General features: G+C 38.6%; 1 protein-coding gene across 1 annotated transcript; it reads left to right on the top strand.

The window, feature by feature from the left end:
• The first annotated feature begins 214 nt into the window (after positions 1-214).
• Positions 215-11,735, top strand: Umps (uridine monophosphate synthetase). Its single transcript, XM_005338877.4, has 6 exons — positions 215-420; positions 3,094-3,247; positions 5,330-6,001; positions 7,349-7,524; positions 9,121-9,235; positions 11,363-11,735. Exons 1-6 carry the CDS (start codon positions 265-267, stop codon positions 11,530-11,532), a joined length of 1,443 nt encoding a protein of 480 aa, XP_005338934.1. The 5' UTR covers positions 215-264; the 3' UTR covers positions 11,533-11,735.
• The last annotated feature ends 7,192 nt before the right edge of the window (positions 11,736-18,927 follow it).

Genomic DNA, 18,927 nt, shown 5'->3' with positions numbered 1-18,927 from the left:
GACAGGATTCACAGAAACTTGTCTTGAGAGAGGCTGGGCTTCATGATCCTAGACTCAATCTAAATGTTCGGGGCTTTAAGCCCTAGCCACCCACTGACCCCCTGCACACGCACACCCTAGCGTTAAACTCGCTGACTCGTTCCAACCTTGCGCAGTGGGCCGGAAAGGGCGGTGGAAGAGGCGGGGTTTCTCGGTGACGTCACCGGGGCGCCAGGAACTAAAAGCGCGCCTCAGCGTTTTGGAGCAAAGTGGAAGCGCTACAACATGGCGGCTCCTGGCACTGCTTTGGGGCCGTTGGTGACCGGTCTGTACGACGTGCAGGCTTTCAAGTTTGGGAACTTCGTGTTGAAGAGCGGACTTTCTTCCCCCGTCTACATAGATCTGCGGGGCATCGTATCTCGACCTCGTCTTCTGAGTCAGGTGCCAGCCCGAAGGGGAAGGACTGCTCAGGGTGGCGGGAAAGGGGACCAGGAAGTGAAGGGAGGGTGACACGAGTTGGGCTGTGGGTGAGAGCAAAAGAGCAGGCAAGCCCACCCTCTGTCGCCTGGGGGAGTAGACTTGAGAGGCACAGAGGTTGTTGGGCTCTTTAGGACCTTAGTAGCCTGTTCTTAGCCGACCACCTTTGACTCGTGCTTTGCGGGAGTGGAAAAACGCACTTTGGGCTCAAGTCCGCTAATGAGTTCTGTGTATTTAGCCCCCAGAAAGTTAGATTTAAAGAAACAAAAAGACGAGTGGGCGGAAAATTGAGTAGCTGGAGACGTATTTGGAAGGGCTCTTGCTTAGAAGGGCAAATTCAATTTTGTATTGTGTCGCCAGAAATTAAGGACAGAGGTAGGCATCAGAAGGCTGGGTCTTTTAGTCAATATCAGGGTAAACTTTGTACACGTTAGCTGTTTTTAGCACGGTGCTTCTCAGACTTTATATAATATATAAATGGCAGATGGGAAATCACCATTTGAATCACCTAGGAATTTTGTTAAAATTCAGGATTGGGCTCGGTAGCTCTGCGGTAATACCTTGAGGTTTTGTATTTGTAGCCGCTATCAGCTGAATCTGTAGACCATAATTTGAGGAGAAAGGTCTAAATATGCTATCCAAAAGAGTTGCTACTAACCACATAGGGACATTGAGCTTTCTGAATTTTAAGACTGAAATAGTCACATGTGACCATTGGCTACCATGTAAGTTCCATAAATTCTTTCCACGCACTTAAGGTTTATGTTCCTTGGGCATCCACTTTTGTAGTTATTGTAAAAAGAACGGAAGCACCAGTGGTGGTGGATGGACTGCTAATCATCCAGAATCTCAACATTCAGAATCATGATAAGATGCAGAATTTTGCTATAGTGTATCTCATCAGTAGGGAAAGTGAATTAGTAAGAATTTTCTAATGAAAATTTGGTTTATTTTAAAAAGTCATTGGTTGATGACAAAATTATTTTTTGATGCTACATCGTGGTGTGTATGTGTGTGTGAGGGAGAGAGACTTGGTAGTTGATTGAGGAGGAAGGAGTTCAAAACTTTGAGACCTGGCTGTATAACAAAAAAAATTTTCTTTTCACAACTGCGTATTTATGTAAATACGGCTTTTCCGTAATTATACTTCCTAAAAGCAAAATTTATGCTGACCTTGAACTTCCTAGTAATAAATAATGTTTAACTACCATTTTGTGTGGACCTTAGTGACCTTAAACTAATTGGAGGGGAAGGGTATCATTTATATAAGAAATGTGTTTCTAAAATGATGGTTTTATACTTCTATCAGCATTTGCCAGGTGCTTTAATTAACTGCCCGCATAATTAATGTAACTATTCTGTTAACTGTTAATGTCTCTTACACTTAGAGACTTGTGATCATGGTAAGTTTTTTAAATTTACAATTTTAAATTCCAATGTACATACCTTTCAGTTTACATACATTTAGAGAAATATGGTAGAAGAATCAGTAAAAGCTATTCAAGCAGAAATATATTGGAATAAAATTCTGTGGACACAGTGGAGTGAGAATGTGAGTTTGAAAAATATATATATATTTTCCAGCTTTCATAGTCTAGAGTTTTTGCTTTTTATTATTCTTTTTGTTTGGTTTTGAGGTGGTGAGGATCAAAACCAGGTTGTTGAGCAGGCCTGTTGTAATGGAAATGGCAGATAGCAAATCACCGACAGCATTTGGATTCCAAGTATATTCATTAAAACAGTAATATAATAGTTTTAGGCTATATTAATATTTTTAATACCAGAAATTACATCCTTTGCACCTTAAAAGTATTCATAGATGTGAAAACATTTAGAAGTATAGGTGTAAAATATTTTAAAGACCTTTAGTCTGTGAAGGGACTGATTGCTTTTCTTTCCTAATGGATAACATTGGGTTGGGAGTATGCATTCTAACATTAAAATGTGATTATGTGAGAAAAGATCATAAAATATATTTTACACAGTAGGCTCTATATTTGTGAAACTCTATATTTCTGAAATTTCCTTCAGAAAATACAACTGGCAAGTGGTAGTTTTCAGTACTCAAATCATAATGGATTACTAAAGGAAATTTGGAAATCTGGGGACCATCCTTATAATTGGTGTTCACCACCATGACCTTCCCCAGTATACTCATGTTGCCCTCAAAGTGGAGCCTGAGTCCAGTAGGTTCATTCTGGTGTTCATCCTTGTATCCCAGGATTTAAGATTTTAGTAATGAGTCTAAATGAATGTTTTCCCTTCTGAGTTTATAACTTTAGAAAGCCTATTGTTTGTCTGGTTTTGAATGATCCATATGGACTTAGATATATGTATTCTAGGATTTTTTTTTCTTTTTTTTATTGGTTGTTCAAAACATTACATAGTTCTTGATATATTTCACACTTTGATTCAAGTGGGTTATGAACTCCCATTTTTACCCCGTATACAGATTGCAGAATCACATCAGTTTATCCTAGGATTTAATAAAAAGGCATTTATTCCGTCTCTCTACCTACCCATTGGGTTTGACACTCACCTCCACTGGGTTATTTCTATCTTTATGTTGTTACATGATTCACACACCATTTTAAATAGTAATGATAACAAGTAGTTTATGTGTTCATTTTCTTGCAGGTTGCAGATATTTTATTTCAAACTGCTCAAAATGCAGGAATCAGTTTTGACACTGTGTGTGGAGTACCTTATACAGCCTTGCCTCTGGCTACAGTTATCTGTTCAACCAATCAAATTCCGATGCTTATTAGAAGGAAAGAAGCAAAGGACTATGGTAAAATTAAAGTACCATAAGTATTAATATGTAACCTGTTTGAATTTTTTCTTGTGTACTGATGAAGAGTTGTGTTAAATATTCTTCAAAAGTTCTTTAAATTGTTATCACTTGTGGAATTTAGAGTCAAGGGCTAAAGTGATTTGGATAATTGTTTTTTCATTGGAGTTTTTTGTGTGTGCGCGCTTTGTGTTATTAGGCAATGAAAAAACTGCTTTTTTGGGGTATTCTATCTATGAAATCCCAACATTTATATTGACCCTTTCCTCTCAGAATGTTCTGAAAGTATATGCTTTTCCAGTATATTTGAGATATTTAAACTGCATGAGTAAGATTACTCTCACAAAGCTACATTAATACCCCATGGGGAGATTTTTTTGTGGGTCCATTGCAATAGGTTATCAGGTTTTTTTTTAAATCTGAAAACTCAATCTAAGAATGTTGAAACTATTTAATGATATTAAGGAATTAATGGTTTGTTTTGTTGCAGTGTTGGGGATTGAACCCAGAAGTGCTCTCCTACTGAGAGACCATTTTGAGATGGGGATTTATTAAATTGCCCAAGCAGGTGTCAAACTTGATTCTCCTGCCTCAGCCTCCCAAGTAGCTGGGATTACAAATGTGTGCCACCAGGCCCAATGGGCTTTGTTATTGTTTTATGTTGATGTAATAATGTTTTTTAAAGAGTTGTTTTCTAGATCTATTCTGAAAAAAATTTTTATGATAAATCATTTGTCTGGAATTTGCTTCTAAAAGTTGAGGGGTAAGGAGTGAGGATATTGATGAAATAAGATTCATCTCTTTTTTTTTTTTTTTTTTTTAGTTGTAGTGGGACACAATACTTTTATTTTTATGTGGTGCTGAGGATCGAACCTAGCGCCTCACATATGCTGAGCCGCAACTCCAGCCCCTAGATTCACCATGTTTTAAGGAGTGAATTTCTGTATTTGTGGGTGTTTTATTACTATGTATACTTTTGCTTGAAATTGTCATTATAAAAAATATTTAGTTGAATTTTTGCTACTTAAAGGCACAGTGGTAGTTCTGTTGATCAGTGCTAGGGCTTGAACCCAGGACCTCATGCATGTTAGACAAGTGCTTTACCACTGAACTACATCCCCAGTCCTTAAATATCTTAAATGTTTCTAGAATGAACTCATGAATTATTAACATACCTATAGTACTGTCTTGTATATTAGTCTAAGCTGATTCAGTTAAATCTGCCAATTCTGCAAGGGGAGGAAAGGAATTAAGAGAAAAGGGGAAAGGTTAAAGATAGTATTTGTTGCAAAGCTTAAACTGGGCAAAATGCCTACCTGTTCTGTTTGTTTCAAAAGATAAAAATTGAGTCTATAATGTCCACAAGTCTGAGTTAAACATTATCTGAAAATAGTTTTGTCAGGGCTTTGAGGGAGAAAATAGTGCAATGTGACTAAATTTACTTTGGTAATGGATCTAAAGGGTTACAGAATATTTTCCTTCTGAATTTATGTTTTCAAAAAGCCTACTGGGTGTGGTGTCATGCCTATAATCCCAGTGACTCAGGAGGCTGAGACAGGAGGATCCCAAAATTGAGACCATCTTGGACAACTTAGTGAGACCCTGCCTTGAAATAAAAAAGGGCTGGGGATATATCTCAGTAGTAAACTACCACTGGGTTCAATCCTCAGTACTGCAAGAGGGGATGGGGGGAAGCAATTATTTGACCAGTTTTGAGTCATGAACTTGTAAAAGTTTCAGTGGATAAAGAATGATTTCATTGATGATACTGGATTGTTGTTTCAGAACTGCTTAATTGAGGTGACCTTGCTTTAAGAAATCATATTTGAAAATTTGATCATAAAACAATAAGTTTTACGTTGCAAAATAATTTGCTAGTTTTATGTAAACATTCTCTAGCTGACAATTTTGGGATACAGAGATACATTGAAGAGTCACCAGAAATAAGGTAACTGATGAGAAAATAAGATTTAGATCATCCACTCCTTCATAAATACATACCAGATTTATACCATAAGACATCTTGAAATGACTGAAATATATCATTCTAAAATTGAGTCAACAGAATTTTTTCTTTTCTAGGTACTAAGCGTCTTGTAGAGGGAGCTATTAATCCAGGAGAAACCTGTCTAATCATCGAAGATGTTGTCACCAGTGGAGCTAGTGTTTTGGAAACAGTTGAGGTTCTTCGGAAGGAAGGTTTGAAGGTCACAGATGCTATAGTGCTGTTGGACCGTGAGCAGGGAGGCAGAGATAAGTTGCGGGAACACGGGATTCGTCTGCACTCAGTGTGTACATTGTCTGAAACGCTGGAGATTCTTGAGCAGCAGAAAAAAATTGATGCTGAGATGGTTGAGAGAGTGAAGAAATTCATTCAAGAGAATGTTTGTGTGTCAGCTTCTCACAATGGTTCCCTCTCTCCTGTAAAAAATGCACCCAAAGAACTCAGCTTTGGTGTGCGTGCAGAGCTGCCCACAGTCCATCCGGTGGCATCAAAGCTTTTCAGGCTTATGCAAAAGAAGGAAACCAATCTGTGTCTGTCTGCTGATGTTTCAGAGGCTGGAGAACTGTTGGAGCTAGCAGATGCTTTAGGCCCCAGCATCTGCATGCTCAAGACTCATGTAGATATTTTGAGTGATTTCACTCTGGATGTGATGAAAGAGTTGACCACTCTGGCAGAACAACATGAGTTTTTAATATTTGAAGACCGGAAATTTGCAGATATAGGAAACACAGTAAAAAAGCAGTATGAAGGTAAGTGTATTATTCAGGAATCTGCAAGAGACAGAAATTCAGCTTAAACTGGCTACAGGAAAAAAGGAAAGGTTTTGACTCACGTCACTGAAAGTCTAAACATAGAGCAGGCTGTCAAGTGTGGTTGGATCCAGGAGTTCAGGTGATGTCTTCTGTGAAATTGTTCTCTGCATCTCTCAGCTCTGCTTTTCTTCTCTGTTGACTTCTTTCTCAGGTAAGCAAACTAACTGCCTGCCCTAAACCAATCACTCTGACCTAGAGTGTAGAATGCGTTCATTTTCTGGCTCCTGCAAATCTTAGGTGGTTAACATTATTTAAAGTCTTGCACTAAGGACCCTGCAGGAGTAATTCTAATGAAAATGAGATTTCTGATATCAAAAGAACGATGCAAGGGTTATAGACTGCAATTTTCTGCTGTCATTTTTGCCAAATATAAAAAACAAAGAGCAGTATGTCTCTTGGTATACATTTTTTTATTTTTTAATGTCAAATATGACTCAGTAGTGCATGTTTTGGTTGGAAAAAAAGCTTACATTCTATTACCTGTTCTGTGCACATAATCTGTTTTTACAAAGATGCGATCTGTATGTATCTAATGCTTTTTTCACTTAGCCTTATAAAACAGATACTTTGGTCACATTATTTAATACTCATAGGCATCTTGAAAGTGAGTTCTTCTTAAACTAATGCATATTCTAAACTATTCCTTTAGAATAGAACTATGAAGGTCTTCACTTGGAGATGAGGTCCTACCTTTGTCACATTACTTAGTGTATTAGTTTATCTGACTGAAGAGTGTCACACCCTTCAGTTTTGCATGTAGTTTTTTAAAATCAGTTTTTAACTGTTAGCTTTTAAAAGCTATGTGGTTGCCTATTGAAATTTGAATAGCTAAGGAGAACTAAGGGTCAATGATACAAGCATTAAAAGATGGTAAAGTTGCTGAGATTGCTCAGGGTGAAAATTTGTCATCTTAAAGAAAAATTTCAATATGTCACTATCCTTGACCTCAGTAAATGCCTATCTTTACTGGAGTCCCTTTCTGAGTGCATGAGCTTTATTGGGATCCCAAGCTTCAGCCTGCAAAAGCCAAAATAAAAAATTGGCCTGCCAGTGTTCTTTATAAACCAAGTACAGAATTTTCAAGAATTTTTTCTCTGATCTGTTGCTACTGGGTGGACAGATACATTTTTCACAAATGGAACCACAAGTCTACTGATATTCATTAAAATTCTTGACATTGGAACTCTTCATTAACATGTTAGTAGGAGTTTATTTCACATTGGCTGCTCACTTGGGCAAAAGGTTAGAGGTTCTTGTTTGGCATATGTTTTTCCCTTTTCTTAGGTGGTGTTTTTAAAATAGCTTCCTGGGCAGATCTAGTAAATGCCCACGTGGTACCAGGCTCAGGAGTTGTAAAAGGCTTACAAGAAGTGGGCCTGCCTTTACATCGGGGATGCCTGCTCGTTGCAGAAATGAGCTCTGCGGGCTCCCTGGCCACTGGGAACTACACTAAAGCTGCGGTAAGTGTTTGGGTCCTGGGGTGAGAGATGGCCAGAGCTATTAAAACTGCATTCTATGGAGCAAGAAAGAAATATCTTCATCTAGGATCTGTGGGACTCCTGCCTACCCTCAAATTCCACTATTGTTAGTGTCATAGTATTTTAACAACAGTTGGATAGAATTCCTTGAGAGTATATTATATCATTCTATATATTGTGGTAGACACTTAAGGATACTTCAGATTGTACTCCAAGTGAAATATTAAAACACCTTAATCAAACATCTACCTAGTTGTTTTCATCTTACCGTGAGCTGCAGATTAAAAGAGCTTCTTAGTCTCCCAAGTCCCACATTTTCATGACAGCAGCACACAGGAATTGGTTTCCTTTTATTTATCCTTTGATATTGATTGGTACTGTGTAGGGAAAGTTAAGGAGACTATCTACATTGTTTCCTCCAGTATTGAAAGTTCTTATAACACTGTAAATGTTAATGCTCACCCACTCTGCACCCCATTCCAACCCCTTCAAGTCAACCAAGAGATGGATAATTACCCAGCTTTAAAGTTCCTCCGGGGCTGGGGCCATAGTTCATTGGTAGAACACTTTTCTAGCATGCACAGGGCCCTGGGTTTGATGGCTAGCACTGTAAAAGAAAAAAAGTTTCTCTTCACATTTTCATTTAGGTAAAATTTTATAGATGGATAGATACTAGAATTTTGGGCAAATCATTTTTTACGATATATTAAGGAATATTGCTTAAAATGTGCCATGGAAATTTATATTTTTCCATATTTCAAAGACTACATGGAGCTGTTAAGAATATATATGGACCTAGAGTTATATTTTAAGCCCAATCATGAATGATCTAAAATTGATTTCCCAAGTAACAGGGTTCAGGAGTTAGTGCTAATACTGGTATCATGGGAGAATGAATTTCTCTCAAGGACAAAACATCACTTGTTTGTTGTTGAACGTAGCTAGTGGCAGGAGTGGAACATTGTGAGTCTCAGAGAAGAGTGATCAGAAAGCCACATTCTGTATATGTGAGGAAATAGCACAGAAAAGGGGAAGCCATTAAATAGCAGATGCTAGGAGGAGGAAAGCAGTGGAAGTAAGATTTCTTTAGCTCTTAAATGTAGCTGTTTTTAAATGATGAGAAGTATCTCAAATCCTTTTTGGAAGTAGGTGGTTCATTAAGCATTATTATAAATAAGTAAGGGTTTGGGAGTTATGGCTCCTTGGTAAAATGTTAGGAATGGTTCTGTGCTCAATCCCCAGCACCAAAAAACCCAAACAACCAAGTAATTATGTAGCATCTTTATTTGAGATGCACATGGTATAGGATTTTTGATGTTTTCAAGTATGGTTCATTGGGGAAAGAGTTTGGAAAGGGTCACCTCGGGGACTTAATGAAGCAAATATATATCATAATCGTGGTTCACATATAAGATGACCTGATTCAGATAGAATGAGTTTATGTGTGTATAACATGAAATGAGAAAAGGCATCTATTCTATGGCAAGTTTCAAACTAGTTAATATGGATTTGTCTATTTTCATAAAGTTTTATGTGATTAACTATTTTCTTGTAATATGGCTCTTATAATCCACTTAGGTTAGAATGGCTGAGGAGCATTGTGAATTCGTGATTGGTTTCATTTCTGGCTCCCGAGTAAGCATGAAACCAGAATTTCTTCATTTGACTCCAGGAGTTCAATTAGAAGCAGGAGGTAAGTTTGTTCACTGGTCATGGCCCTTCCAAAAAAGCTGTTTTACCCATATTATGTAAAATAAAACTGTTAAAAAGTTGCTAGAGAACTCTTCTTAGTCTAGAACAATAATGAATAGAGCAGTCTAATTTTAGGATAAAAATTTTAAAACTTACTTGAAATACACTCAAAAAACTGATACATTAGGTTAGTAATGTGTCAGTTGATGTTCAACTAATGTATTAATGGATGTTCTGAATAAGCTGCCACAAGAGGTTTTGTACTCAAGGAGGTTTGGAAAGCCCAAGGCTAAACAAAATTAAACATCTGTTTCTTTATTAGAGGACTTGCACAGCCTTTGATGTTCAGTGTCTGTTGTTTCCAATGGGGATTGACACTTTTCAGCAGTCTGAAAAACACTCCTGGGTGATGTGGTACATACCTGTAATACCAGTGATTCCAGAGGTTGAAACAGGAGGTTCACAAGTTCAGGGTCAGCCTGTACAACTTGGTGAGACCTGTCTCAAAACAAAGTAAAAAGTGCTAGGGATATAGCTTTGGTAGAATGCCCCTGCTTTCAATCCCCAGTACAACAAAATTAAAAGGTAAAATAGAAACAATATGCTTATCACCCCACAGTGGATCTGTCACCCTAACAGCTCTGACTTTGCATTGGTAAAAACAAAGTTCAAAAAGACACCTGTACAAAGTGGATTTTATTGCTAGCCATTCTTACTTATCCATCCTTCCCCCTGTCCAGTTTCCCTCTCCAGAGGGAGCCACATAATTGGCATAATTTGGCTGGACTCATGCTTGCATGAGAATTTGGAGGGTATAGTATATATGTGCAGTTGCTTACATCTCCATACCTGGAGTACTACATTCCTTTTACAGCTTCGTAATGTTTCTTGGTTACAGTTAGGATCTAACATGCTTGGAATACTCATAGGTCAGAAGCTCCGGAGAATGAGAGCTTGTTCTGAAGATTACATTTCCCCAAGCACTGTGCAGATATTGAAGGAATGGACAACATGCTGTGTAGACATATGAAAGAATTAGTGTTAAGATTTGTAAACCTTAGTTTTATTTTTAAACCCTGAATTATTAGGACCAATAGATACCCATGGAGCTGTTTTAGATAGTTAATATAGCCATCTTATGAAAAAGGAGCTGCCTTTATTTAAAGAAAATATTATAGGTTAGGGAGAAAAGACTCATTAAATTAATAGATTAAAAGATCATTGGAGGTTTCCTATATGATCTTCATTTGTCATGGCATGGGCCTAGCACAATACAATGGCTTGGTTACTTAAGGCTTCAAAATAGTTGCTTTAGTATTTAACAGTTCTTGATATTTCTTAAACTCTATATTTGTGCTGAACACTTGGGATCCTGGCCCTTCTGTTAACACATATTGGATAAGCTACTTCATTTTTTGGTCTTGTTTGGTAAAATGGGAATAACGGTACTAATATCAAAAGGTTGTGGAGAACCATCATAGAGATGACATAAAATGTTTGACATTGTGTCTTGGCATAGAGTAGGTACTGTTACCTGCTAGATTGTTTGTGAGCTGCAGCAAGTCTTTGACTAGCTAGTACAGTCAGAATGTAAGCTTTTAGGGATATTTAAAGTACCATATGTCATTTATCAGAATGCTTCTATAATCAGCAGAATGTAATAAAGAACAAATCAACGTTAAGGATGAGGGTCTGTGTAGTCTGTGAGCACTTGCTAGGATGGTAGGAGAAAGAGTCATGTACTTTGTGGTGGTCAGGTTAGGTGCCCTGGGGGACTTTGCCAGTAGTATAGCAGCACAGTGATTCTGAGAGGACTGGTAAGGTCATCTTCTCCTGAGAGGCCAAGTTTTATTATAAGTTTTCTGTTGTTGAACTTTTCTTGGCAACATAGGAGATTATATGCTTTGGACTTACATTGAAAAGGAGTTGGTGGGCATCTGTCTCCACTGTAGAGGTCTTTAGCCAATTCATTGAGTGTGTTCTCCTCCTGTATTACCCATTTGCTCTGCAAAAGGGAAATGGAAAAACATTTTTATTTCAAGTTGGTTAGATAACTGTTTCAAAGGAGTCATGGCAGGTTTCCTGGGTTTTGTATTATGTTAAATAGTAATTTTTTGTTTTTCTACAGGGGATCATCTTGGCCAACAGTACAACAGTCCACAAGAAGTTGTTGGCAAACGGGGTTCTGATGTCATCATTGTAGGCCGAGGCATACTTTCAGCAGCTAATCGCCTAGAAGCAGCTGAGATGTACAGAAAAGCTGCCTGGGAAGCTTACTTGAATAGGCTTGCTGTTTAAATGCCTCAGATACATTTATGTGAAAGTGCTGAAGATATGCGAGTTGCTGAAATTCACTGGCTTGAAATGATCAGCAGCCTTTCTACTGCTTGAAGTTTCCATGGACCTGTGGTGGGAGTGCTTGCTTTGCAGGGGCTTTAGGAAATACTGAATGACTTGTGATCGCTGCAGTGATATTATAATAAAGGCAAGCTTGAGAATGAGCTTATTAAGACTGGTGTTTGTTGGGCAACCACAAATGGGGAAGCCCCCTTCTCTAGCCAGGGCTGGATTGCTTTATTTCTCCTCAGTACCAGGGATTGAACCCAGAAGTGCTCTACCACAGAACTACATCTCCAGCTTCATATATATATGGGAATATCGTGCTCCAAACATTTTTATGTGGTGCTGAAGATCAAAACCAGTGCCTCACACTTGCTAGGCAAGCACTACCACTGAGCTACAACCCCAGCCCCAGCCCAGCGCTGTTTATCTTGAGATAGGTCTAAATTTCTGATGCTGGTCTCAAACTTGCAATTCTCCTGTCTCGAGCACCTGAGTAGATGAAATTATAGGAATGTGCTACTATGCCCACCTGCTTTATTATTTTAATCACAGAGACAAAATTCTAGGACATATGATGTTGTGTATCCAGTCTAATGTGATGCCCAACTAGCATTTAAATATTAACTGTTCACTTAAAAGTGACAGTCCAGGTATCCAGATGACGCGGCTTCCTAAAACTCTTCTAAAGAGCTAGGCATGAGATGTCTGGCTGAGCCTTTAATATCTGGCTGTTGTTTCAATAAATGGAGAGAGCTCATTTCCTCTAGCAACAGTTGTGGACCAGAGGATGGAAATTGGTAACAGCTTCTTCCTACCTTATTTGGATCACAAATGGGAAGGTGCTGCCTTATTTATTATTTTATTTTTTATTTATTTTTACCGTATGATTTATTTTTATTTTTTTAGTCATACATGACAGCAGAATGCATTTTGACACATAATACATACATGGAATGTACATACATCAATCATATTGTCTATTCTGCTGCCCTTCCTATCCCCCCTACTCCTCCCCTCCTCTCTCCTCCTTTCTATCTAATCTAATGTAAGACACTTTTTTTTCCTCATCACAACATATATGTATTCTGTATAACAATGAGGTTCTCCTTCCATCTTCCGTGCAACTCCCCTTCTCCCTCTTTTTCCTCCCACCTCTCTTTCCTATTTAGTGGTAGTCTTCTCATGCTCTTCCTCCCTATCCCATTTTGAGTCATCCCCCCCCTTATATCAGAGAAGACATTCGGCATTTGTTTTTTAGGGATTGGCTAACTTCACTTAGTAATCTGCTCTCATGCCATCCATTTGCCTGCAAATGCCATGATCTTGTTATTTTTTAGTGCTGAGTAATATTCCATTGTGTATAAATGCCACATTTTTTAATCCATTCATCTATTGAAGGGTATCTAGGTTGGTTCCACATTCTAGCTATTGTGAATTGTGCTGCTATAAATATTGATGTGTCTGTGTCCCTGTAGTACGCTCTTTTTAGGTCTTTTGGGTATAGTCTGAGAAGAGGAATAGCTGGGTCAAATGGTGGTTCCATTCCCAGCTTTCCAAGGAATCCCCATACTCCTTTCCAAATTGGCTGCACCAATTTGCAGTCCCCTGCCTTATTTATTTAAAGACAATATTATCAAGTCATTTGGGGTTGGTTCGAGGATCCCACACAATCTTCCCAGATGTCATTAATAGAGGGAAAGTAGCCTTCACTATTATTGAGAGAATTCCTTAGGCCAGTTAGGATTAATTTGAGCAAAGGCGAAGCAGGGCATGGTAGCACAAACCTGAAATTCCAGTTATTTGGGAGACAGGAGAATGACAAGTTCAAGACCCTGTCCCAAAATAATGTAGCTCAGGGCTGGAGAGGTAGCTAAAAGATAGTGTTTTCCTAGTATGTGTAAGGCTCTGGGTTTAATCCCTAGTACTGTGGAAAAAAATGATTCATAAATTAGGCAACTCCCAGAACCAGCAGCTATTCTGGGGAATGCCAACAATATGATATGACTAGTGTTTATAGAAAGATGGAATTAGAAATTAATTAAGTTCTATAGAAAAATAGAACTCCATTGCTACAGCTTGATCAGTCTGTTTACAGCTCAATTGGTTACGGGACCTCCTGCAACCAACCAAAGCTCAATTACTGCAATTAAACTCTCTATTTTATTTTGGGACCCAGTGCAAGTGTCCATCTAGGACCTCCCAGAAAATTTAACAGTTCCCCTCTTGTTTGGGGCCTCTCACTGAGTTACCTTTGGTGAAGGCGTTCCTGCACCTGCTGTCTGACAGTCACAGTGTGGGGGATGCTGCAGCAGAGCCACACCATCTGGAAACCGGAACCATTAGGAATGTTAAGTGTTTTGTTTATGATATGATATGGATAACAGCATATGTCAATCAATAATAAAAGTATGTATTGCCTGAGATTGCAGGAAAATTCCCAGAATGAGACTAAGGATACAATTGAGACATGCCATGAGGTGCATTTCAATGTCTCAGAATACAAACAATGGTGTTATTCCTCAAGCCTGAACAACAAGAAATATTTATCCCATGGTTAACAATTTACATACCCACCCCCCGAACCCCATTCTAAAGCCACAACCTGTACAATAGCCCAGCTACAGAAAAACAATTGCTGTGCCAACAGTACAAGGACCGCCATATGTAGCTTATGGTATCCCCCTTTGAGGACAAGAGGCTAATAAAAATACATTCCCCCAACCAATAGACGCTCCTTTGCCTTACACAGAAACTTAAGATGAAAATGGAAAACACATAGTTAATGTAAATGACAAATGGGTTGAGGTGTAAATCTTGTCCTTTAGTTAAAGATTACAAGACATAAGAATTGGTGTGATTTGACCAAGGATCAAGGAAGTTCTTTAAGAAGCAGTTGAATAGGTCATATGACAAAAAGGAAATTAAAATAGAATCATGTAAAATTAACATATTTTAGAGGCACTTCAGAGTAGTAGACTTTTAAATAATAGAATTTCACTAAGTGTATTTTACTGGGATTTTAGAAGTAAGAAAGCTTACCATAAATCATAAGTATGCTTTAAAGTTAAAGGTTAATGAAATAATTACAGGTATGCTTTAAGTTAGAAGTGAGTAATAGGGCTGGGGATGTGGCTCAAGCGGTAGCGCGCTCGCCAGGCATGCGTGCGGCCCGGGTTCGATCCTCAGCACCACATACAAAACAAAGATGTTGTGTCCGCCAAGAACTAAAAAATAAATATTAAAATTCTCTCTCTCCCCCCCTCTCTCATTCTCTCTTTAAAAAAAAAAAAAAAGTGAATAATAGTTCAGGAGTCATGTAGTCTAGTTGCGTCACCTAGCACCTAGTGATTGAGGTGGAAACGTAAAAGCTTAATCATGATTGACTAAGGTTACAGAAAAATATTTTGAACAATGTACTCAATATCTTAGGTAATCAATGTACGTTAGAAAAGATTGTAACTCTTGAAAATTATGTAAATCAAAAAAGTTTCGGGCTTTGAAGCTATCCATTAACTACCTGAAAAAACACCTGTAAAAAAGATTAAAATAAAGGTCCCTCCAGGGGCAGCAGAGATTTCTTCTGGAGGCTGCTCATAACTTGCAATCTGTCGTCCCACTCTTCTTCTTTTGCCCATGACACTCCTCCTTCAGGACCCCTGAAATCCCACTCCACCACCCACCCCCCAACCCGGCCAGGGCTAGACTTCGGCACACCATCATCTTGAGTCTCTGGTCTCTGTACCTCAACTGCACTTCTTTGAGTTATTCTAACTGAAGAGAACATTTTAGTACTTGGCAGATGATAGCTACACATTGAACCAAACCAGCTAAAATCTAACAATCAAAAAATGAGCCGGTTGAGCCTGTCCATTAACAAAATAGCCTAGTAGTTAATTGTAATAGTCCCTCTGCAACACCCAAAGTATATATCTATAATCTACTGAAGTATTAGCAACTGCAAACACCTCCCTGTTCAGCTAGTAAATAATCTAGTACTCTATAATCAGGTTAAATAAATGGAGTAAGAACGATTGCTAGAAGGGCCTAGAAGTCTGGTTACAGCATAATCCCATCAAGTGAAAGAGGTAAACATGAAAATTAAGAGTAAGAGTCTCATGTTGAGTCTTGGGGTCAGCCATCCACATTTAAAGACATTATTAAAAAAAAATTAAAGACATTATTTACTTTTGGGGGAACTTCCCTGCTTGGCTTTTCCTTAGACTCCAATAGGTGTACAGTTCCAGGAGTCTGGAGGGACCCCCATAAACCCCATAAACTAACAGACTCGGGTTAAGAATGGGGCTTGACTGCAGTATGGGCAGTAAGAAGAACCTGAAGTCCCATCCAAGCAGTCATTGATTTACTTCTAGACAAGTTGATCTTCAGGTTTCAGATTGTGAAAAGTCTTGTTAACAGTTAAAGAGAGCATCTTTTGCCTGGTGAAAATATTTTTTGCTAGGGCTGTGGCTCATCAGTAGAGCACTTGCCTGGCGTGTGTGAGGCACTGGGTTAGATTCTCAGCACCGCATATAAATAAATAAAATAAAGACCTATCAATCACTAAAAAATAAAAAACAAGAAACAAAAAGAAAATATGCTTTAGCTCAGTGCATTAAAGCCCTGCAGTATTTAGTCATGTCAGAATTTTGGAGAAAAGGACAGACTCTGCAGTAACTTTTGTCCATTAAAACTAGTACCATTGGGGCTGGGGATGTGGCTCAAGCGGTAGCGCGCTCGCCTGGCATGCGTGCGGCCCGGGTTCGATCCTCAGCACCACATACCAACAAAGATGTTGTGTCCGCCGAGAAAACTAGTACCATTGTCCAAAACAACCCAATTTCAATGTCAAAATGCTATCAATTTTTTTCCAGAATACTGAGCATGATAGGAGTAATGGCAGAGTCCCTATTTTATAACACTATATTTTAACAGTTTAATAATTTACCCAGTGAAGTATTGTCACTGGAGATTGCCCCACAATAAAAACATGTTTGTCAGTATACTTTTAACTACTTACTGTTGTAACATTGGCATTCCTAGTTGGAAAGCTTTATAATCAGGGAACATGAACTATTGCAAGAATGTACAGGTACTCCACCAAGTAGCAAAATATACCATCTGAAGTTTTGGTAGTCTCTGGATTATGGGCTTGACAAACCAAATGTTGGCTGTAAGTCATTTAAGCAATTTTAGAACAAAAGATCTGATAAAATTTTAGATCCCATTAGGAACAGATGAGTCTGGGAATTCGACCCAGAGGTCCTGTGTCATGTTCCCATCCCCACCAAAAAAAAAAAAAGTAAAGGCAGACCAATTCTGAGAAACCTTGTTTTAACTTAGGAAACAAAATTTAATTTTACATACTAACACAACTTCATTTGCCAAAAGCATCCCTTGTACTCCTCACATAAGGAATTCTAGTTTTTATTACCACGTTCCTAATAACCCTAATTTCTAATGGCAACCAGCGAGTAAGCTGTTTTGAACTTTTATATCAGCATTTTGAAGAGCATCATTTCATGATCTTTAGAAGTATTTCTTCATAAGACAGCATTTTTCATGTCTGTTAACAGACTCAAATACATCTTTTTCCCCCTGTACCACTTAAAAAAAAATAGATGTCCCACTAGAATTTATTCTATTCACTAATAAATGTGAAACTGTGAAGACCAGCACTGGTGTAAGTAAAGAGAAATGGCTGACCCAGGAGTTCTGTCAACCCATTCACCTAGTTGCAGATCCCAACAGTAGCAGCAGACAATCCTTGTTTTCTTCATAGCACTTAGCACTTGGCTAACTTTCTGTATTTTCTTACTTGTGCTGTATGTGTGCATCTCTTTCTCCTAGGACACTCCATGAAGGAGGTAATTGCATCTACCTTGCTTGCCATTACATCCCTGGCCCTGGCAGAATGTGTCACACATATGATCAATGTTAAATGAACAATTACATGACTTTTCCAGTTAACCAAGACACCACATCTTCTTCATGGAAGTGGGAACAACTATTTTCTTAGGACAGTTTCTAGTAACCTTCCCCAGTTAAATCTCTACTAGTCAGAAGCATGTATATGCTATCTTCAGATGCCTCCCCCAATGCAATATAAGATTAGAATGCTTAAGGAACAACTTTCAGCATTTTAATCACAGAAATGATCCAGACATTCAGACATTTCATAAGTATCCATCAATGAGCTCTCCAAGACGTGAAGTTAAAGATCTAAAGATCGAGACTATGGCAAGTTCATTTACAATTTTTAAAAAATATATCATCTTTATTTATTTATTTTTATGTGGTGCTGAGGATTGAACCCAGGGCCTCGCCCGTGCTAGGTGAACGCTCTACCGCTGAGCCACAATCCCAGCCCTACAGATTTTCTTCTGTTTAATTTACTCATTAATTATGCTTGAATTGCTCATTAAACAAAGCCATTGAATTAGTTAAGAAAAGCCATCCTAAAATATACTGCTTGTGTATTGATCAATTTCAAGGTACCTGAGGAACAGCAAAATGCAAGGCTTTCTGCCCCACCCCCGCAACCACCACCACCACTTTCCTTAAAGATGAGTCCTCTAAAGGGACTCAACCATTACCCAGCCTCTGGAGACCAACTTCCAACAGGCCTGTAGAGCTCACTCCATCTGGACAGACCTTGTGACAATCCATCCTCTATCCTTCATCTTTCAAAAACTTTACTCTGAGGATACCTTCTCACTCCTGCCATTTTACTCATTTCAGCAAGGGGGCAAATTGAGGGACCCTTGCCTTTTCTTTCATCTAGAGCAGTACTTACACAGGTCTATCAGATTTCAGGCCTGAACACCACTGCCTGACCAGACAGAAGTAGAAGTTGAAAGTCCAATGGAGACAAAAGAGTCAAAGGTGAAATTTGTCACCCAGACCTAAGTCTTTGCTTCTAAACTGTAAAAGCTTCCAGTGACTTGGTCTCCCCTTCCATGTGCAAAGGGAGGCAGCCTTACAAATGGAGCTTCCTCCCACAGGTGGAAGTTTCCTTAAATGAGCACAGGGCTTAGTAACTGAAGATAGGCAGCTTTCCAAGCCATCAGGTCTTAACTAAATCACTGAATTCAGGGCAGGTGGCCCATTAGAGCAGACAGAGCCTCCTGTGCTGCCAAGATACTATTTGCAATTATTCTAAGGTAGATTGAGAAGCAGACTTCACTGACCTAACCATTCCTTTTTAAAACAACTCCAAGTCTTAGAAGCTTCTGTGTGCTGGTGAAAAAAATACATCCCACTTTTCTGTGGTTTTTGGCCTTTCCTTTTCTAAGGTACCCTACAAATTAAAGTTTTATCCAAACCCAAACTCCCCCCACTGTGGTCATCATT

This window comes from Ictidomys tridecemlineatus, chromosome 3, assembly GCF_052094955.1.
Source record: "Ictidomys tridecemlineatus isolate mIctTri1 chromosome 3, mIctTri1.hap1, whole genome shotgun sequence".
NCBI classification, from domain to species: domain Eukaryota; kingdom Metazoa; phylum Chordata; class Mammalia; order Rodentia; family Sciuridae; genus Ictidomys; species Ictidomys tridecemlineatus.
Note: the sequence above shows the minus strand (reverse complement) of the source record. Positions and strands in the feature narration are given on the sequence as shown.